The 21,382-nt window shown below is 46.0% G+C and overlaps 1 protein-coding gene across 1 annotated transcript in view; it reads right to left on the bottom strand.

The window, feature by feature from the left end:
• Positions 1-21,382, bottom strand: part of LOC138283896 (proprotein convertase subtilisin/kexin type 5-like) — a 570,601-nt gene that overhangs the window by 495,726 nt on the left and 53,493 nt on the right. The window contains exon 2 of the mRNA XM_069222102.1: positions 20,803-21,006. Within this exon, the coding sequence (XP_069078203.1) occupies positions 20,803-21,006 (204 nt within the window). The remainder of the gene's footprint in view (positions 1-20,802; positions 21,007-21,382) is intronic.

Raw genomic sequence — 21,382 nt, 5'->3', positions numbered from 1 at the left:
AAGGTGTGCTCCATCACATTGCGAGTTGCCCTGTGTGCTGCATTGTATCTCCGTTCAGAAGGTGTTGTAGGATTGAGGTAGGGCGTCATCATGTAGGTGCGCACTGCGTAGGCACTGTCTACTGGAAGGAACAGAGGGTATGATGAGTAGCTAAGCCATCTGACATCACCACGCCATCAATGCGCCAGTGTACAGAGGGTCATTACCTAGTAGATATCCTTCACCAAACTCCCCAGCTAGCAGTCTTGTGTGAATCCCGCTGTGGCAAAAGATGTACGAATCATGTGTGCTCCCTGTGTACCTGGCCACGAGATCAGTTATGATATAGGAGGCCTTGTATATCACCTGTATATTCATGGAATGTTGGTATTTACGGTTTCGGTAAGCATATTCTGTGGTTGATGGTGGACAGATTGCAACATGTGTCCCGTCTATGGCACCTAGGACGTGGGGGAACTGAGCTATCTGGTAGAACTCAATTTTTGTCTGCTGTCCTGTGGGGTGTGGGGGGAATCGGATGTACTGGTGTATTCTGCTCAGCATGGCGTTGATAAATGCATTGAAAAATCTGGAGAGGGTACTCTGTGAGACCCCTCCAGCTGCTGCTATGACCCCTTGATAGCTCCCTGAGGCAAGCAGGTGGAGGGAGCATAATACCTGCACATGGATGGGTATGCTATGAGTCCTATGTGTTGTGCGCCGCAGTATGGGTTGTAGCTCAGCTATCAGGTCAAGTATCATGGCTGAGTTCAACCTGTACTTCTCAAATATCTCCTCCGCAATCTGGTCAAAAAGTGTAATGCTCACTCTGAAAATGTGCTCCTGTCTCCTCCTCCCTCTCCTCAAACCTGCCAAGATCCTCATTCTCCTCGCCATGACGTAGAGTGCAGCCATTGTGGAAAAGGGTCTGAGGCATTCTGGGCCTCTTTATATAGGTTGCACCTGGTTACCACCTGATTTCACTTAGAGGTATTTTGCATGTGCAAAATGCCATTCTGCGAAAAATTGCAATTTGCGATTTTTTTGGTGCATCAAATTGCGACTTGGTTTTGCAAGTCACATTTTGCGTCTCGCAATTTCCTACTTGAAATACCGAATCGCTAATTGCGATTCGGTATTTCATGTCGCAAATTGCGAGATGCAAAATAAGACTCGCAAAACCAAGTCGCAACGCAAAAAAAAAGAAAAATTTATATTTTTGTGATTTCGTATTTTTGGTCTGCGAATGCCTTTCATGCATCGCAGACCACGTTTTTGCATTCGCAAACGGCCAAATTTTGCGATTCCCACCGTTTGCGAATGCAAAAACGTTTGATACATCTGGCCCACAGAGCCCTTCTCAAAGCAAGAGGGGGGGAGCACCACCCTCCAAGAATTCCGCAAACATTTCTAGCAAATGCAGCACCAGAAGTTCCGCATATTGCATATAAAAGGCTGCCTTAAGCCGGTCAAGATCCGGAGAATTATCACTCGGGAGCCAATGTATCACTTGAATTACATCTTCCTCCGAGAATTTGGAGTCCAGGTACTGCCTGTGTCAGTCTCCCAGCCAGAGAAGGCTGATCATATCAAAATAGTCAGCGTAACACTCGGGATCCATATCATTCATCAAGGAATACAGAGAGGAGTGAAAGTCTTTCATAATGTGTTGAACTTCATCTGTCCCCACGTGTGTCACCCCAGTCATCCCTGAGCTTTACTATATAGTCATTGGCCCAAGGCTTACACAGCAACAAGGCAAGCGTCTTACCGGTGTGTTCTCCCTCACCTTAGTGCCTAGCAGTCACCTCCTTCCCAAAGAAACAGACTTCACATTGTGCCGCCTCATCATACTGTGACATCTTGTCCCTGGCCTCCACTAAGAGGGCACTGTCAAGTGACTGGTAAAAGTGACTTTCTAGAGATGCAAGCTGACCCTCCAGCTCAACCAACTTGCAGCGCAGTGCCCGGAAAACACTGTTCAGCTTGGAGATACATATTCCCTGGATGACCACCTTAAAAGCTTCCCAGAGAGTACTGGAAAGGACACCGATCCCTCGTTGAGGGTGAAATAGTCAACAACAGTCTCCCACACCTCCATCCTGAATACTTGGTCGCGCAACACACTCGAGGGGAGATGCCAGGTAAATGTTATTTTTACATTCCAGAGAATCCACAGCTCCAGAAACCCTGGAGAGTGGTCTGATAATATTTGCGGCAGATGTCTGACTTCCACCATCCAGAGTTCCGCGTCTCCAGTGTTCAGCCGCAAGTCAATGCAGGACCAGCTATTATGCGCAGTGTTTACACAGGTGCGTTCCATAAGCGTACCATGATTAGTGTGCCAAATATCAACAAGGGCATGCTCCTTCACAATATCATTCAGAACTTTTACAGCAGCCTGGTGTGGGGGTCACGCAAAACTACCACGGTCAACAGCTGGACTAAGCACCACATTGAAGTCGGCACTTAAAGTAGCATCCCAGCGCCAAGCGTGCCTGCTAAGCGCCATACCTCAGTGAAAAATTCTGGGTCATCCACATTAGGGCCGTATGTCGACATCAGCCGGAATGGCCGATCATAAAGCACTCCTGAGATCAGAACATAACACACCTCTGGGTCGCAAATCACTGCCAGGTACTTCATGACAACCTCTTGTGGACAATGATCACAACACCGCAAGCATAGCTAGAATACGCAGCAAAGTGGCACGCTCCCATCCAACCCGCACGCAGCCGTGACCTACACTCCACAGCCAAGTGGACCTCCTGTAACATACAAATATCTATGCAATGTCGGCAAAGATATGCCAACGTCAAACTCATTTTACACATATCATTCAACCCCCTTATGTTGCAGGACAGACAGCGCAACTTTGTACTCAAATTTTGAGGCAGCATACGAGATGACTCAAACCTTACATTCGCTCCACCCCCACCACCTAGACGCCCAATACGCTGGAGTGCAGGAAAGGGAAAGGAAGGGAACTAGGACAATTTGACCACATTAAACTCAGTGTATAACATCTTGCATACCTCCCACCAGCCACGTCTGCGCCCCAAATGGGCTAGACAGCCTGCCCCCACCCAAATTATTCCCACAACTAGTTTCAAGAGCTGGGGGCCGGAGCAGTAGCTATAGACTCATCGTTGGGGATGCTGAAGAGGCCAGAAGTCCCTTCCCAACATAGGTATGGGTCAACAGGAGTTGAGAGAAATGTGTGAGACAGAACCATCAATATGTCATAATGTATAACCAGATCAGTCTATGTTCAACCATTGTTATTCAGGCAGCTCTGTTCTCTCTGTCACCCTCAGAGGGAGCCAATTCAGGTTTCCTGGGGATAGTTTTACGAATTTTAGGAGTTTCGTAACCTGCTTGAGATCTGTGAAGAAATGCAGCTTTCCATTGTGTGGAATCGTCAATTTTGCTGGGTAGATTAGTGAATATTTAGCAACAGTTTGATTCAGCAAGAGCTTCACAGACAGACAGGACCTGCGTGCTGCCTGGACTCCAGGGTTCTAATCTGGAAATACTGTAAGAGTGTTATTGTTATAGACAATTAGGCTGTGCTCTCTGGCTGGGCGGAGAACGTATCCCGGTCTCTATAGTTTAGCAAGCGCACTATAATGGGTTGGGCTGGAGTCCCTGGTGGAGGCTGCGGCCGAGAGATCTGTGCGCCTGCTCCAGCACCAAGGACAGGGCGCCTGCGTAAAGCAACCTTAGTGTGTCCTCCACAAAGTCCTCCATACGGCCCATGTCTGTGGATTCATGGATACCTAGGATGTGGAAGCTGTTCCGTCTCGAGTCCTCATCAACATCCTCATTTTTATTATGGATCCCCTCAAGCACACTTTCCTTCTGATGAAGTCTCTTGTCAGAAGCATGGCGCCCATTCTCTAAGTAAGAAATGTGGACATTTGGACTACCCCAGCTCGTAAAAAGCATCCAGTGGTTCTCAGGGATAGGAAAAATGCAGGATTCATCCTCCTGCCCCACAGAGCCTCACAAAGTGGCGGCCATCTTGCAGTATGGCCAAGCCAGGCCCCTCATTGCACCAATGATTGATTATATATTACTGAGCGATTGTGAGTGATGATTGATGATTTATGTGGCGGCTGTAAGTGAGGGAGGTTGTTCAACCACTCAGTAAACTTGATTTCAATGATTTGTAATGTTTGCACCCTGATGGGTGATTGTTTTTTATGAAAGTGATTGATCCTTTCAAACTTAGCGAAATTTACCGGAAGGGTCCACATCTTTTTTCTTGTTCTTCAGAGGCCAGGCCAATCACTTTAATTAACAAACACAAATCTACACAAAATAATCCAATTCTGTTTCTCTGACTGTTCTTCAACAGCAGTGCACTACAGGTCTACCTCACTTGGGTTGGGACTGGGACTGAGTTACTTGGCGTCAGGAGGAGGATGGAAGGACTCAGGGAAGGACTACCTCAACAGCCAGACTAAAGAAGTTATCGACTTCAAAGGGAAACCATGATGATGATGACTCCGAGGCCTTTGTGGAATGGAGAGAAGTGTGTCGATTTGATAAATGCTGATGACTGTCTGTGCTGCTCTGTTGGCAAATGTAATACTCCTCTTATTTTTGCTCTGCCTTTGAGTCTTCTTTGTAAACTGCTTATGAAACTTACATTGATGTCCTTCTCTTTGACTCTACAATACACTTTCTGTTTTACAATCCGTAGGCTTTCTCCTATCGTACACAAGCAAAAGGGGACAGCTGAGCTCAACACTCCTGCTTACCTGTCGGACCAGTTAAGCCGAGCACCCAAGAGTGACGGAGACTCTGAGAAGAATGCAGATGCACCACCCAATTTGGCACTACAATTTCAATTTTCTTTTATCAATCATATTTGTTAGAACTGGGTGGGTTCAGTTCACTCCTCCATAATTTCTATTTTGCAAATCAAGATGACAGAACATTTAGATATATAGTTATAACTTTGGTCTCTGGGTGAGAAGGACTGTTTGCAATGCATTTAACTGATTGTGTAATAAGTATTCCTTCATTTCCTTCCACAACAGATTGATGATAATTTGCTGCTCATTGCCCTGATGAATACTGTTGTTGTGTTGTGTTGTGTTGTGTAGTGTTTGTCTTTGTCACACCTTTCCAAAATCCCCCTTCCCATCCATTCATCAAACCCCTAACCCTCTCCCCAGGGGCTTTGTGATTTATTGTGGTGTGACTTAATTTACACCAAATGGATCACACACTTGATGAGGCTGATGGGGTTAAATGCAACACCAACTTACTGTAGGGTCTTCTAATGCTTGAGCAATAACCCACACCAGCCCAACTTACCAAACCATGCATAAAAGAATATCATTCTTCAACATCAACATTATCATTCAGGCCTTTGTTATGAGTAAACACTTAACCTTGTTCCCTCCAGACTGAGTCCACTTTTCCTGACTCGAGGATTTTGTAACTTTGGTTTTCATTAAATTCCATGCTCCCCATTGCTCAGAATAGTTTACTATTGCTAGTTTTTGTTAGAATAAAAAAAATCTGGTATTCTTTGCTGTGTCATGGTGGTAGTAGTCTGGTCTTCGTCTTTCTAAATCTATGATATAAATGTATAACTTACCAACACTTTGTTTTTCTTCCAATTTAGTTGCCTGTGATGGATAATCCTGTTGATTGATCATACAGCTGGAGCGCACAGAGGAGGGAGTAGGACCTCCCTTGTGATGTCTTCCCTGTTAGCACACTAACATTAAGAAGGCCCCTTGGGAAACCCTCCAGTAAGGTTTTGAAAGTTTGAGAGAGGTAGCAGCCATTGCTTCATATATTTACATAAGAGAACTAAGGGGTGAAGTGAAATAGTTTAGGTAGTACGTAACTAACGTCCACTACAGATAAGTAATTGTTTATCTAGGTTGCTGTAGGCAATATAGGGAGTGACAGCATACTTCCCCAATGGTCAATATCATTACAGAGGGTAGTAGGACAAGAGTATAAATAACCAAAACTAACTGGCATCCTCTTTCAAAACTGGATTAAAAAGTGTACTAGAAATGTTTCCCTTCACTCATCAATATCCAAACAAAACACACTCTTCACCCACAACAGGCCTACCCCTCTCCCAAAACAATATCTTCCCAAACAATATCCAAAAAGTAAGTGTCCAAGTAAAAGTCCTAAACAAAGTCAAAGTAAACTGTTCTGCCCAATTCCCACCCTATCCACTCACAACAAAACGTCCTCCCACCAAAAGAAAAAATGAAAGAAAAAAATAAAGCTCAAAAGAGGGCAGTCTCCAGGAGGGTCCACAGAGAAGCTGGGCCTCAAGGCGTGCCATCTGATGGCCCAAATTTGTCAGCTCATGCACCATGGGGCAGTGTGATAGGCAGTCTGAAGGGGGGCAGCAATGGTGATACAGGCGCGGGTGGCTGCCAGCTGCCGGCAGGTACTGACGTGGCCTGGAGGTGCAGGCGGCTGCCTGGAGGAACTAGGGTCAGGGCATGTGGCTCACCATCTTCCTCCACCAGTCATTGATATTCCACCCGGGTGGCCTCTAATCTCTGCCGCCACAGCCGGGCTGCTGTTTCCTCCCAATCGGTGGTGGACCAGCAGAAGTACCTATATCAATGAATGGAAAAACAAGACAAATTGTAAAAAATGATCTGTGCAAACACTTATTTAAAATTATATAGTGGCACAGAAGCAGTACATTGTAGGTCTCCTAGGACCATTAGAATGTTTGATGCAAATAGGGGAGTCACTGGGACATGATTTTACCCACACGTCTCACATAAAAGCAATGATTGGATGAAAGGAATTAAGGCAGCATAACCCCAGATTAAAACAGTGATTTATTTTCCTGTAAAGGATTTTCTGAAAAAACACACAGACACTTAGTGTGTAAAAAGAAAACTAACTCTAATTAATGAGTAACACAACATCCTCTCGATAGTACAAGTATTCTGTTCTTGGTGTGCTATGAATGGAGGCATGCCAGCTAGTGCATTGGGTACTAATTTGCTACTCTCTGCAGTCTGCAGGTGGGGCAACTGCAATCAACAATTTTCCTACTTTGAGTCTAATGGCCCTGCTGTTATCTAAATGCCTTTCAATTCTACCTGGACTCAAAGAGGAAAATGAATAACATGTTGCACACGTCAAGTATAACATGTGGATAATAGATATCCTGTCTGCTGTAAGTAGACGGTAGGAAAAACAATGCACTGCAGTATAGGGTAAGGAACGGGATATATAGATTTTATTGGACACTGTTAGAAATTGGGTCTCTGGTTGGCAGTCTGCACTCTGTCCAAGCAGGGCCCCTCACTCTAGTCGGGGTAATGTAGATACACACCGAGGATAACCCTTGTTCACCCCCTTGGTAGCTTGGCACAAACAATCAGGCTTATCTCAAAGGTAATGTAAAAAGTCTTTGTGCAAACATACAACAGTTTAGAAAAATAGCTGATAATTATTTGATTAGAAAAAGATCATAATGACAAAAATCCAACAAACACAAGCAAAGTTGTGAATTTTCAAAGATTAAACTTGAATATAGCGCTTAGAAACACAAATGCTTCAATTTGGTGTTATCACAGCATCGTGATGGAGTTGTTCTCAACAATCTGTTGCCAATGGTGTCGGTCACGGAGTGACAAGGACCCCCAGGTACAGTACCTTGTGAAAGTGAGGAAAGTCGGGAAGTGAGACGTCGCTGGATCCGGTGCTGGGGGGCAGTGGAGCAAAGGCATTGATAGGAAGCGTTGGATCCTTGCTGTTGAGCAGTTGAGATGAGGTGGCATTGGTTCCTTTCGCTTCCAGGAGGATTGATGTACAGCGGATCAAGACACGGTGGGGCAACTTCATGGGGGTCGCAGTCATGTCACCGGGCTGCAGGCGCCGCAGCCGAGTCGGTGTCATGAACGTCGGTGACATGGCACTCCTGACTCAAGACATCACAAGACGTCAGCGGCTGCTGTGGCGTCAAGCCTACAATGTCGGTCAGGATCGTCCCACTCCAGCAGGGATCATGGATTTGGTTGAAGACGGTGTCGCTGGATCAGGCAGCAGCCTCATTCGGGGGTGTCGTCTGAAGTTGGTGCACTTGGTTTTTCTTGATTTTTCACCAGCTTAAACTCCCAAGGGCCCAGAAACTGGAGTTGGCACCACATGGTGTGTTAGATTTGCACAGCAAGTGACCCCGGAGGCTGGTAGGTGAAGTCTTTGCTGTCCCCGAGACTTTTTAATAGGAGGCAAGCTCAGTCCAAACCCTTGGAGAAGCTTCACAAACAGGATACACAGCAAAGTCCAGTCTTTGCCCTCTCTAAGGCAGAAGCAGCAACTGCAGGCCAGCCCATTAAAGCACACACAGCAAAGAGGCAGTGCTCCTCCCCCAGCTCTTCAGCTCTTCTCCTTGGCAGAGGTTCCTTTTGATTCAGAAGTGTTCTAAAAGTCTGGGGTTTTGGGTCCACTACTTATACCCTTTTCTGCCTTTGAAGTAGGCAAACTTCAAAGGTGAGTCTCTGTTGTTGACAAGACTCTGCCTTGCCCAGGCCTGGCCCCAAACACACACCAGGGGGTTGGAGACTGCACTGTGTGAGGACAGGCACAGCTCTTTCAGGCGAGAGGACAGCTCCTCCCTTCCCACTCTAGCCCAGAAGACTCATCAGGATATGCAGGACACTCCCCAGCTCCCTTTGTGTCACTGTTTAGGGGGAATTCACAAACAGCCCAACTGTCAGTCTGACTCAGATGTGAATTCCACAAGCAGACAGAGGCACAGAATGGTTAAGAAGAAAATGCCCACTTTCTAAAAGTGGCATTTTCAAACTGACAATCTAAAAACCAACTTTACCAAAAGACATATTTCTAAACTGTGAATTCAGAGACCCCAAACTCCCTATCTCCATCTGCTCCCATTGGGAACTGCACTTAAAAGATATTTAAAGGCAGTCCCCATGTTAACCTATGAGAAAGATAGGCCTTGCAATAGTGAAAAATGAATTTTACCATATTTCACTATCAGTACATATAAAACACACCAGTACATGTCCTACATTTTAGACACACTGCACCCTGTCAAGGGGGCTACAGGTTTGGGCCTGGCAAGTGGGTGCACTTGCCAGGTCGACTTGGCCGTTTAAAACTGCACATATAGACACTGCAGTGGCAGGTTTGAGCCATGTTTACAAGGCTACTTGTGGGTGGCACGATCAGTGCTGCGTGCCCAATGGTAGCATTTGAGTTACAGACCCTGGGCACCTCTAGTGCAATTTACTAGCAACTTACTTGTAAATCAAATATGTCAATCATGGAAAAGCCAATTACAAATACACTTTACACAGAGAACTTGTACTGGTCAGCAGTGGTAAAGTGCGCAGAGTACCAAAACCAGCAAAAACCAGCAAAAACGAAGTCCACTACACAGTCAAAAATACAGGAGCAAAGGCAAAGAGACAGGGGAAACCATGCCAAGGATGCCAGGTCTAACAGGCCTCGCCCTCAAACACAAATTATTTCAAACAAACACATTCACTTGGCAGTAAGGAAAGGAAACTTGACATACTCTACTGCAGGTTAAGTTAGATGGAAAAGGCCGGGTAGGTAGAGGTTTTGCTATAGAATAGTGAGGTGTCACTGATCATCATGTGCCTAAGCTTTGGCTTAGTCAGTCACTGTAGTGGAAAGCTGAATTTCAAAAGGGAAACATTTGAACAGGTGTAAATTTATTATGGAAGCCATTAAGTATATATATATATATATGTATATGAACCACTTGGCCCGTAAAATGTGACACATGCCAAAATTATATATTTTTTTTAAATTTTTTGGTAGACTAGGACATAACGTAGGAGTGAATAAAGGAGTGAAATACTAGGAGGTGACGGAGTGAAGGGAAACGAACCCTGTTTTTGTTTAATTTCCAAATGCATTGAAAATTTTGCAAATGTCACATTACCTGAAGCAGCCAACACTGCAGTGCCAAATTGAATCATGCTGCAGTTAGGTCATGGCCTGTAGGTCACAAAATACCATGGACAGGGAAGTCATGAATGATGATGGGTGGGATCTCCTTTGCTTAACAAATACAGTGGATATACTAGAAACTGTCAATAATCAAGCAATGTGACTTGCCATCGCCTGTCTCTGCCACCACAGGGCCTCCCCCCTTCAACCGATGCATCATCCCCGGCACTGGTGGTCTGTGCAGCCAGTAATAACATTACACATTTTAGATGCCAGGTACTCCCCCCCTTTTTTTTTTATTTACAATATACAACCACAAGACATCACTACAGTTCAGTTTGTTTGCAGTGTCATCTCTTATCGAAAATAGCACTTTGGACATTTTGCTATTTGACAATGTTAGGAAAGCCAGTTAGTCAAGCCAACCAGAAACGTCTCGTAATGGAGGGGCAGAGATCTGATGATGGCTGCGAGTCATTTGAAGCACAATGAAGGGATAGAATAAAGGACATATGGTTTTCGTTGGCAAATGGAATGGGACCATCCTAAAACTACTTTCCTGTCATGCTGCAATCTCATCAGAACTGCTGAGATACTGAATAATACATGCAACACAACACTGGGGAGGTCTCCATAACCATGGCCACTCTCTCGTCGTTTTACTGCTTTTCGGCGTCATCAATGAGCTCTCCATCCCCAGGACCTGCTCCAACGAACCCCCGCCATCACAGGAGTTCTGCAACTCGCTGGCAACCCACTTCTGTCGAAAGATAGAAGAAATCCACAATAGCTTCAAACCCCAGACCCACCAGCTGACTACAAACACCCAAGAACCCAAAGCTCCAAGCAACACCCACCTCCTCCACACCTGGACCCCCGTCAACATAGAGTACACCGCCACCACCATGGCCTCCATCCACTCCGGATCACCATCGGACCCCTGCCCATACCATATCTTCAATAAGGCAAACATCATCATCGCCCCCCACCTCTGCAAAACCATCAACAGCTCCTTTGAGTCAGCCACCTTCCCAGAAAGATTAAGGCACGCAGAAATCAATACCCTGCTGAAGAAACCAAAGGCAGACCCAGACGACCCCAAGAACTAACGGATGATCTCCCTCCTCCCCTTCCCAGCCAAGGTCATAGAAAAAATCGTAAACAGCCAACTACCCCGGTTCCTGAAAGACAGTAAGGTACTCAACACCTCCCAATCCGGATTCTGCAGAAAACCACAGCACCGACACTGCACTCATTGCTGCCACAGACGACATTAGGACCATGCTCGACGAAGGAGAAACAGCAGCACTCAACCTCCTGGACCTCTCCTCAGCCTTCAACGCGGTATGTCATCACACTCTCCGCACACGCCTCTACAACTCTGGAATCCGCGACAAGGCACTCGACTGGATCTCGTCATTTCTCTCAGGCAGAACCCAGAGAGTCCGCCTCCCACCGTTCCTGTCAGAAGCCTCCAGAATCATCTGTGGTGTTCCCCAAGGATCTTCGCTCAGTCCCACGCTCTTCAACCTTTACATGGCCCCCCTCGCCAACATCGCACGAACCCACCACATCAACATAGTTTCCTACGCAGACGACACTCAGCTCATCATCTCCCTCACGAAAGACCCTACAACTGCAAAGAACAACCTCCTCAACGGACTTCACGCCATCGCCAGCTGGATGGAATCAAGCCACCTCAAGTTGAACACAGACAAGACAGAAATCCTCATCTTTGGCACCAACCAACTTGGAATGACTCCTGGTGGCCCACCTCCCTAGGAACCGCGCCCTCACCCACCACCCACGCACCTAGGCTTAATCTTGGATTCCAGCATGACTCAGCAGGTCAATGCCATCTCCTCTTCCTGCTACAACACTCTCAGACCTTCACTGGCTACCAGTATCAAAGAGGATCACCTTCAAACTCCTCGTCCACGCACACAAGGCCCTCAACGCCACAGGCCCAGCCTACCTCAACAACAGACTCACCTTCCACACCCCCACCCGCAATCTTTGCTCCACCAGCCTCGCCCTCGTCTCCATCCCCCGCATCCGCCACACCACCGCCGGAGGAAGATCCTTCTCTCACCTAGCCGCCAAGACCTGGAACTCCCTACCGCTCCACCTTCGGCAGACCCAAGACCTCTTGACATTCAGGAAACGCCTCAAGACATGGCTTTACGACCAGTAGCTCCCCCCCAGCGCCTTGAGACCCTAACTGGTGATTAGTGAGCTCTATAAATCCTTGATTGATTGATTGATTAAAAGTCTTCTCAACAAACATGTGTAGAATAGCTTGCTTGGGTCTGCAAACTCACCAATCTTCTTAGTAGAGTACCTAATCTATTCTCCGAGTCTTACAGTACCAGTCCACAGGATATATATAAGGCAGGAGAGTAGGAAAATGTAATAACCAAGAAGAAGAAACATACAGATTAGTACATACAAGAGGAAGTCAGCTACAGAAACAAGAAATATAGAAAAAAAGGATATGCAGGAAGGTATAACAAGAATGACGACTAAATAGAGCAAAGAGGATTTGGAGAAAAAAACACAGTCACAGTATAACAAAAACAAGGAAAAACTATTTTAAATGGCGAAAGAGAAAAGTTAGGGAAATAAATAATATTAACAGGAGAACTTACTGGGTCCAGCAGAGCTGTACACCTCGGCCACGTCTGTGATGGTGTCGGTGATACTTCCACCGCCATGGAACTGGTGAAGGCCGCCTCAGCCTGACCCTCCGATACTTTCTTCTTCTTTCCCTTGGGTGCTGATGTTAGAAATAAAGAGTTGGCAAAAATAGATTAGTGGTACACTTTATCTCATAGAAAATATTTTTACAGGGAAACATAGTTACATATTAATATTGTAATTTTCTAAATCTGAATGCCTATATTACTAGTATCGAGTTGACCTATTCCTAATTTCCTAAACCTTACCTAAGCTCTATTCCAAATTTCTTATAATATATTGCATTGCAATAAATGATCTTTGCTTCTTAAACCCCTTTGATGGTCCAACTCAGTCAGTTTCCCTTTTCAATGCATAGATTCATACTAAACATCACAGGCGAGATTGCTTGGTACTGTACGAGCTACATAAAAAACTAAAAGATAGAGAGCGCTAACTCACTGATATTACTACTACCACTATCTTAGTGACAGGGCATTGGAGTCTACATAACTTCTTAACTAATCTGCCAAAGTAAGGGTCTACAAGCGAAGAGTACAACCAGGTAGCATCGTGCACCTGTCTTGTTCAAATTGGATCACATAATATTTGTACCATTACATGAATTTAGCTTGCATCTAAGTGTGAGAAGCTTGCTAGTTAAAAAAAAAATAGCATTGTAGGACACAACAAATACATAATTACTCACCAAGCCCCGCATCCTGGACGCCCAGCAGGTGCTGCTTCCAGTCGAGGACGTCGGCCCAGAGGTGCAACAACTGCTGCTGGGTGCGCCAAACTCCATTCTGCCTCTGCACACACTGGTGCACCCTCTCCCACAGCAGCCGATTCTCCTGCAGACTGCACCCTCTCCTGGGCCTGCTGCCTGCTGTCAGCACTGAGGGGAGATGGCACTGCACAAAAAACCTAGTGCTACCACCTCTGCCTCAGAGAAAATGGCATGGGGCTGCACCACTTGGTAGCGCTGGCGACCGCTAGGTACACTGTCAGCACCCGCACTGGTGCTGCCTTGCCATGCTCTGCCAAGGTGCTGGCTGGAGGGGAAAAAGGGGACAAAGAAGAAATAGGAAAAAGGAAAGAATAGAAATGAAGAAAGGAGAAAGTAAAGGGAAAACAAAAAATCACTACAAAAAAAAAAGTCAAAAATGAAAAGAATACACAAACACAAATACACACACTGATATAAGGTAAAACTGGTGTGAATAAGTGGATAGGAGAAAGATTACAAAGATTAAGGGTAGATTTAAATATAGGTCGAGCACCATGCACAGAACAGGTAAAACAAAATGGCCGAATGTGCACGCACCCATGTGGCGTTGTTCAGTTCGCAGTGCAAAACCTGCTACTGGCACTAATCAGCGTGAATGGGAGGTCGAGCACAACTCTGCCAGTTCGCGGAGTGAGGTGGAGTTCTTTTAGGGTTTTTTGGCCACTTTGTGGAATTCTACTCCGCAGACCTCCGGGAGTTCCACCCAGACCTATTTTACACATTCCTTCTAAGTTAAGACTGATTTCTTTTTTGCCATGCTACTAGAGGGGTGAGCATAGGTTAATTTGGTGTTTGCTTGTGTATCACAGTGATGGAGATTTTGGTTGCTGCTTGAGTAGGGTTTCATCCCCTTCAACCAGTAATCCAATTTTGAACAATTATCTCCAGATTGATGTGTGAGCAACCCACGGGCATGCAGCGGTTGCATAAAGCTGTAGTAAATGATCTGAACACTCCTTCCATTAACGGCTGAGGATTTAAACCACAGTACATGCACGGTTGTGATGCAGCCATAGTAAATGCTCTCTAGAGCCTAGCCAATATAACATAGGAGTAACCCGCAGGCAGCCATGGCCCAAATGTTACAAATGAATGTCAGTTCCACAGATGAAAGGAGGCAAACCTGGGAATGAAGTAGACAGACAGATCCAGCAAGCTAATGAGGATAGGGCCTAATGTCCAGCTTCTTCATGTCGTATTCAGCCTTTGATCATTGCTTGTTAAAGGTGGTAAGGGGATTTCAATATTCTAGCAGTAGTCACTTCCGAGCATTTAATGGGAGCAAACAGCCTGTTTAAAAATATGCCCTAAAGGCTTCACATAGAAGTAGCCTGTGTGCAGCCTACATCTATGCACTGGATGAAGGGATAAATGATCTGAAGATTTCACCTAGATGATACAGCCTAGCAACCAACAGTGGGGCACTGGATGAAGACAGCCAGGATAAATACGCTATAATGTCCACTTAGATGTGGCTTGGGTTGAACCAACATAGCAAATTTCTGGCACATCCAAGTAATATCATTGGAAGTATAGTAAACGTTGTGGGAGGAATAGAATTAGTAGGTTTAATAATTTGAAGGGGAGAGAGGGTTTTAGTAAGCAAGTAGATGGATGGAAGGGCAGAAGCCAGGGGCTCTGTCGCAAAACCATGTGACTGTTGATGGATGGAGGCTGGTGGCTCATGCAGCAAGGAAGTACATAAAGCAGTGACAAAGCACAGCAGAGTCAGTGGAGATGCCAATGGTGCTAAATGGATCCTAATATAGAACAACACAACCAAGTGCTTGAATTAAGTTAATAATTTAGGCGCAGCTCTAGGTATGAGTACAAGTAAGCTAATCACTCATGTTAAAAACTCAAGTAGAGAGGGAGCTCAGCAAGCAATCTGATATATAATTAAGTCCTAAATCACAACCCTAGTAAAACTGTCTTGATAACATTGAACATTGGTGTACAAGGAGCAGGAGCTATGACTGAGGTATTCAGATCCTAAAGTTGGGGAGGTTACTTTTAGGAGGGTGGGAGGACTGCTCTAATGGAGGTAGGGCTGGATAAAGAATGAGTTCAGAACTGCACTCAAGATATCAATATGTTTCAGAGTCTGTCTGTCGCAGGTCGAACAGTATAAAGACCACTGAGACGTATTTTAGGTGATGGTAAGTGGTTTATTTTCCTTATGATAGGGGGGTGGTTTTGGAATAGTATGCACAAAGTCACAAGTTTTATCGTCTTTCTTAGTCACTTGTTCTTCCTTTGTATCACTTCCCAGGTTCGTGATGGTATATCCTTGCTTCTTATTTTACAGGTAACCCAGCTGGCTTACTCGCTCGTCGGAGTCCAGGATGGTGCCTTGTTAAGCCACGACCCTCCAGGGTCGTGGCTGGATTGGTAGTGTTCCTCCTGCTGGTGTCCTGCTTCCAGGTTCAGGAGCTCTTCTCTTCCCTCTCTGTCAGTCAGTTCCTCGTCTGCTTCTTTCCTGGTGTCCTTCTGCTCCTCGCGCTGCTCTCCCCTTGGTCTCTCTGTGTCTTCTTTTTCCTCCTCTCGCTTTTCCTTTACCGCGTTTCTCTCCCCCCTCGTCTCTCCCGCGTCTCCTTTTTTAACCTCCTTAACCCGGGAAACACACGTCGTTTCCCGGGCAACGTTACCCTGCCGGCCGTGTTCCGGCCGCGTCTTCCCGGCAACGGGAAGACGCGGAAATGACGTATCGGCTTCGGCCGATACGTCAGTTCCCGTGTCCGTAGCCGGGATCGCCCGGCTACACTCCCCTCCCCAGGAAAGGTCCTGGTCGAGGACCGAGGCAGCGTCCGGGAAGCGAGATAAATAGTCAGCTGGGGCCTGTTGGCGACCTGGGATGTGACGGACCTGGAAGGAAAATGGTTGCAGTTCAAGGAACCATCGTAATATCCGAGAATTGGTATCCTTGTGGGCAGATAACCACGTGAGGGGAGCATGATCTGTAAAAAGTATGAAGGGGCGGCCGAGAAGGTAATATTGTAACGTATCCACGGCCCATTTTATGGCCAGACACTCTTTTTCAATGGTCGGATAGTGTTGCTCCCGGGGAAATAGTTTCCTGCTCTTATTATCTTATATGGGCCCTGCCATTTAGCAATTAGTTTTTGTTCTGAGGTCGGACGCATAATTAAGACCTGATCCCCTGGTTGTAAAATCCGTAACTTGCTTCCGCGGTCCTAATATCGTTTTTGAGTGTTTTGAGCTTGTTCCATATTTACTTTGACCGTATCCCATAGATTTTGTAGTTGCGACCTTAAATTGTGAGCATACTCTAGAAGGGGTCTTCCCCCTTCTTCGGCCTCTTCCTCCCATGTTTCGATGGCCATGTCAAGAAGAGATCTTGGCTGTCTTCCAAATACCAGTTGAAAGGGGCTGTGTCCTGTAGAGGACTGTTCATGTGTTCGAATGGCATATAACACTAAGGGTAGTTTTTGATCCCAGTCTCTCCCTGACTCTTCCATCACTTTTTTTAGTAAGTTTTTTATTGTTTGGTTATATCTTTCCACTAATCCATCCGTCTGAGGATGATATACCGAGGTACGGATTTGGGAAATACCTAAGGTTTTACATATTTGCTTCATAAGAGTGGACATAAAAGGAGTCCCCTGGTCAGTGAGTATTTCATGTGGGAATCCTACTCGGGAAAAAACGTTAATCATGGCCTGGGCCACTGTCTTAGTTGTCATACTTTTTAAGGGAATGGCCTCGGGGTATCGGGTGGCATAGTCAACCAGGACTAGGATGTACGTATAACCTTTTGTGGATGGTATTACAGGTCCAATTAGATCCATTCCTATCCTACTGAAGGGAATGTCAATAATGGGTAGTGGTAATAGAGGAGCTTTCTTAGGTCTGCCGGGTTCAGTGAGTTGGCATCTGGGACATTGGGAACAAAACTTACGTATGTGAGCAAACACTCCCGGCCAATAGAACCGTCTAAGAAGGTATTCTTCTGTTTTTTCTCTCCCATAATGGCCTCCCCCTGGTTGACAATGTGCCATCGTTAGGACCTGATTTCGATAATGATCGGGTACCACTAATTGCTGTTTATGTTCTCCGGTATTGGTAGTGGTTATCCAATATAAGAGGCTTTTCTTAATGAGGAAGTAGGGACCTACCTCTTCGGTTTCTTCTTCTCTGGCCGACTTCCAAGCGTGAGCGAGAGAAGGATCTATTCTTTACTGATGGGGAAAACTGACAGGGACTTCATGTGTTTCTGCAATAATGCCTGTGTCTGGTCCTGTCCTCTCCTTCCCCAAGTAAGTCAATTTTTCTATTAGTTTCTCTCTGCGTGATAACTTCCTCCGGATTGTGGGGCTTTCTATACTGCTATTGGAGAAAGGAGCTTCTCTCCACCAATCCTGTGTCAGTTTGGGTTGTCGAACATAATCTAGTATTTCTTGGAAATGTTCATAATCAGTTCCAATGATGCACTCCTCAATCAGATTAGGCATTATACCCATCGACAAGATATCTCAGTGTTTTCCCCATTCGACTGTGACGTCACATAAAGGGTATTGTTCTTTATCTCCATGAATGCAACATATATTCACCCATTGTTCTTTTCTCTCATCTTCTACGGGGACTATATCTGTTGTAATCCCCCGACTGACTACACCCTGAGTCAACAAGGGCCCATATGAGTTTCCCGTTGACTGTCAAAAGCTGTTTAAATTTTTGGTTACCTTTTCCGGTACACAGTACCCGTCGCCTAGTAACTCCAATTTCCATTGGCTCACTACTATCCTGTTTCCTGGGGCACATTCGGGCAATGTGGCCCCACTCCCCACAGCTGTAACATTGGGGTCCTGCTACCGAGGGAGGGTTAGGAACTCGGTGAGGTACTGGTTCCTCCGGAAAGGTTTTAAATGCAATTTTAGGAATGGGAGGTCCTGGTTTTAGGCTGGGTCGGGTGGACATATTTCTTACATCAGTGGAGCGATGATAAGCACACGCTAAATCAATTGCCATGTCAGTAGTCACCTTTGGATGTTGACGTATCCAATGTTTAGTGGAGGTAGGCAGGGACTCTAAATACTGTTCAAGGACGATTGTTTGGATCACTTCCTCCCTACTATTTCCGGAAGACCCCAACCATTTTAAGGCCAAGTCCTTTACCCGATAATAAAAGGTTCGGGGGTCTTCATTGGGTCCCCATTTGATTTTTCTAAACTTAACCCTATAATATTCTGTGTCATGTCCCACGCGTTCCAAAATACTAGTCTTTATCTCTTGATATGGCGTGGTTCCACCCGGGTTTGCTGCTTGATATGCCGCTTGTAGAATCCCTGTAAGTAAGGGGGCGACATACTGACCCCATCTATCATCAGGCCATTGGGCGGAGGACGCCACTCTCTCAAAATTAGTGAAAAAAGCTTCGGGGTCTTCTCCGTCTTGATATTTCTGTAACACGGAACTTGGGACATTGGGATGTACTTTACTACTAGCAATGGTCTCAGTCAATTTTTTCATGGCTGTCTCATGTACCAGTTGATTATTCGCGAGGATAGTTGCCTGACTTTTCAAAGCCGACTGCAACGCCTCCCTGTCCTCCTTGGCCTCTCGCTGGTGGGCCTCCCACACCAGTTGGAGATGCCGTTGGCCCTCGGCCAATTGCTTTATCATATCCTCTAATGAGGATTGGTCACTCATGGTTATACTGTTCGATTACTGCGAGGGCTATACAGGTTTAAATCCCACTTCTGACACCACTGTCGCAGGTCGAACAGTATAAAGACCACTGAGACGTATTTTAGGTGATGGTAAGTGGTTTATTTTCCTTATGATAGGGGGGTGGTTTTGGAATAGTATGCACAAAGTCACAAGTTTTATCGTCTTTCTTAGTCACTTGTTCTTCCTTTGTATCGCTTCCCAGGTTCGTGATGGTATATCCTTGCTTCTTATTTTACAGGTAACCCAGCTGGCTTACTCGCTCGTCGGAGTCCAGGATGGTGCCTTGTTAAGCCACGACCCTCCAGGGTCGTGGCTGGATTGGTAGTGTTCCTCCTGCTGGTGTCCTGCTTCCAGCTTCAGGAGCTCTTCTCTTCCCTCTCTGTCAGTCAGTTCCTCGTCTGCTTCTTTCCTGGTGTCCTTCTCCTCCTCGCGCTGCTCTCCCCTTGGTCTCTCTGTGTCTTCTTTTTCCTCCTCTCGCTTTTCCTTTACCGCGTTTCTCTCCCCCCTCGTCTCTCCCGCGTCTCCTTTTTTAACCTCCTTAACCCGGGAAACACACGTCGTTTCCCGGGCAACGTTACCCTGCCGGCCGTGTTCCGGCCGCGTCTCCCCGGGAACGGGAAGACGCGGAAATGACGTATCGGCTTTGGCCGATACGTCAGTTCCCGTGTCCGTAGCCGGGATCGCCCGGCTACACTGTCATAGTGTATTCCCGGCCCTGGGACCATAATAACTCTCTTTCTCTCTTTTCTCCACTATCTCGTGAAAATGAGGATCAAGGTGTTAGGGCTGTTATCTAGAGACAGAGAGAGAAAGAGAGGGAGGGAGGTGGGGGCATCATTGTCACGTGATCTGAGATTATGCATTTTACCTCTTTATAACTCAAATTCAATTATGTATATGATTCCGACTTCTACGGCAGATCGACAAATGGATCCCAAAGTACTCCCGCAGAACTGTAACCTCTGGCATGGTTACCAGCTGACTCGTTTATCGTAACACCCTCTATTCAGAAGAACCTGAAGGCACTACAGTACATCCAAAATGCCTCCGCCAGACTCCACTGACTTCCTATTGAGTAAAGAAATAACTTCAAACTCCTTGTCCACGCATAAAAGGTGCTCCACGATCTAGGACCCACCTACCTCAACCACTGCATCACCTTCTACTACCCCACCAGACCGCTCCGCTCAACAAGCACTAGCCACTGTACCCAGCATGCGGAGGACCTAGGCTGGTGGAAGATCGATCACCTACCTTGCAGCAAAGAGCTGCAACACCATACCCCTTCACCTCAGGCAGTCATCATTGCTATCTCAATTCAGGAAGGACCTTAAAATCTGGCTCTTCAACTGAAGCTCATAGGACAAACCCACTCAGCGCCTTTAGACCCTTACTGGTGAGTAGCTGCGCTCTATAAAACCTGATTTGATTTGATTGGTTCTCAAAGTATACATCCATTTAATTGAATTGATTTGATCTTACATTGAGTTTTGCAGCAAATGAAAGAGTGCATGGCCAACCTGATCTGAACGAAGAGCAAACAAAGAGAAGAGAGTAGCACAGCTGCTTTTGCGAACCAGGTTAGTTTTTAGAAATACAAGAGAGACGAGCACTAGAAATAGTGTACAAGTCCATGCAATGACAGATGGGCATTTTGTTACATCGTGAGCAGATTGTCAGAGAGAAGAAGAACTGCATATGTGTGTTACCTTCTAAGCATTCACTGAAATAACAGGCGCCATTTTGTAGTTTATAGTTCTCTTTGCACATCTCACAGTTCCCATCACTGGTGCACAGTTCGCAGTTGGGTGTGCATAACTCACAGACATATCCATCGAAATCCTGGTAGTAGCCTCGAGGACAGTGCACCTTGCATCGATTGCGGTAGAGGAATCGTTCAATGCCATCTTCACCTGAAAAGGAAAATACATGTAAAACATCTGCATAAAATGTATTTCCAAATTGAAGAGAAAAAGAAAAGAATTACAGCTTACTTAGAACATACTAATAAGCAGTGGCGGCTCCTCCGTTTGGGCGGAAGAACGTCGCCCCCCGGCAGCAACATAAGCTTTAAAAACCTTACCAGAAAACCATACTTTGTTTATGATGGTTTTCTGGTAAAGGGGGCGGGCCACGGGGGAGACGTGAGCTGAGGAGGAGTGGACAGCACTCCCCTTTAGAGCGCATGTGTGTTTGGTTGACCATCTTAGGCTGGCCAAACACGCAGGTGCACAGGTCACTCTCCAGCCCAGCAACACAGTTGCTCTGAGCAGCGCCAGGATAGGCTCA

Source organism: Pleurodeles waltl, chromosome 3_1 (assembly GCF_031143425.1).
Source record: "Pleurodeles waltl isolate 20211129_DDA chromosome 3_1, aPleWal1.hap1.20221129, whole genome shotgun sequence".
In the NCBI taxonomy this organism is placed as follows: Eukaryota; Metazoa; Chordata; class Amphibia; order Caudata; family Salamandridae; genus Pleurodeles; species Pleurodeles waltl.
The sequence above is the reverse complement of the archived record's forward strand: the minus strand, read 5'-3'. Positions and strand labels throughout refer to the sequence as shown.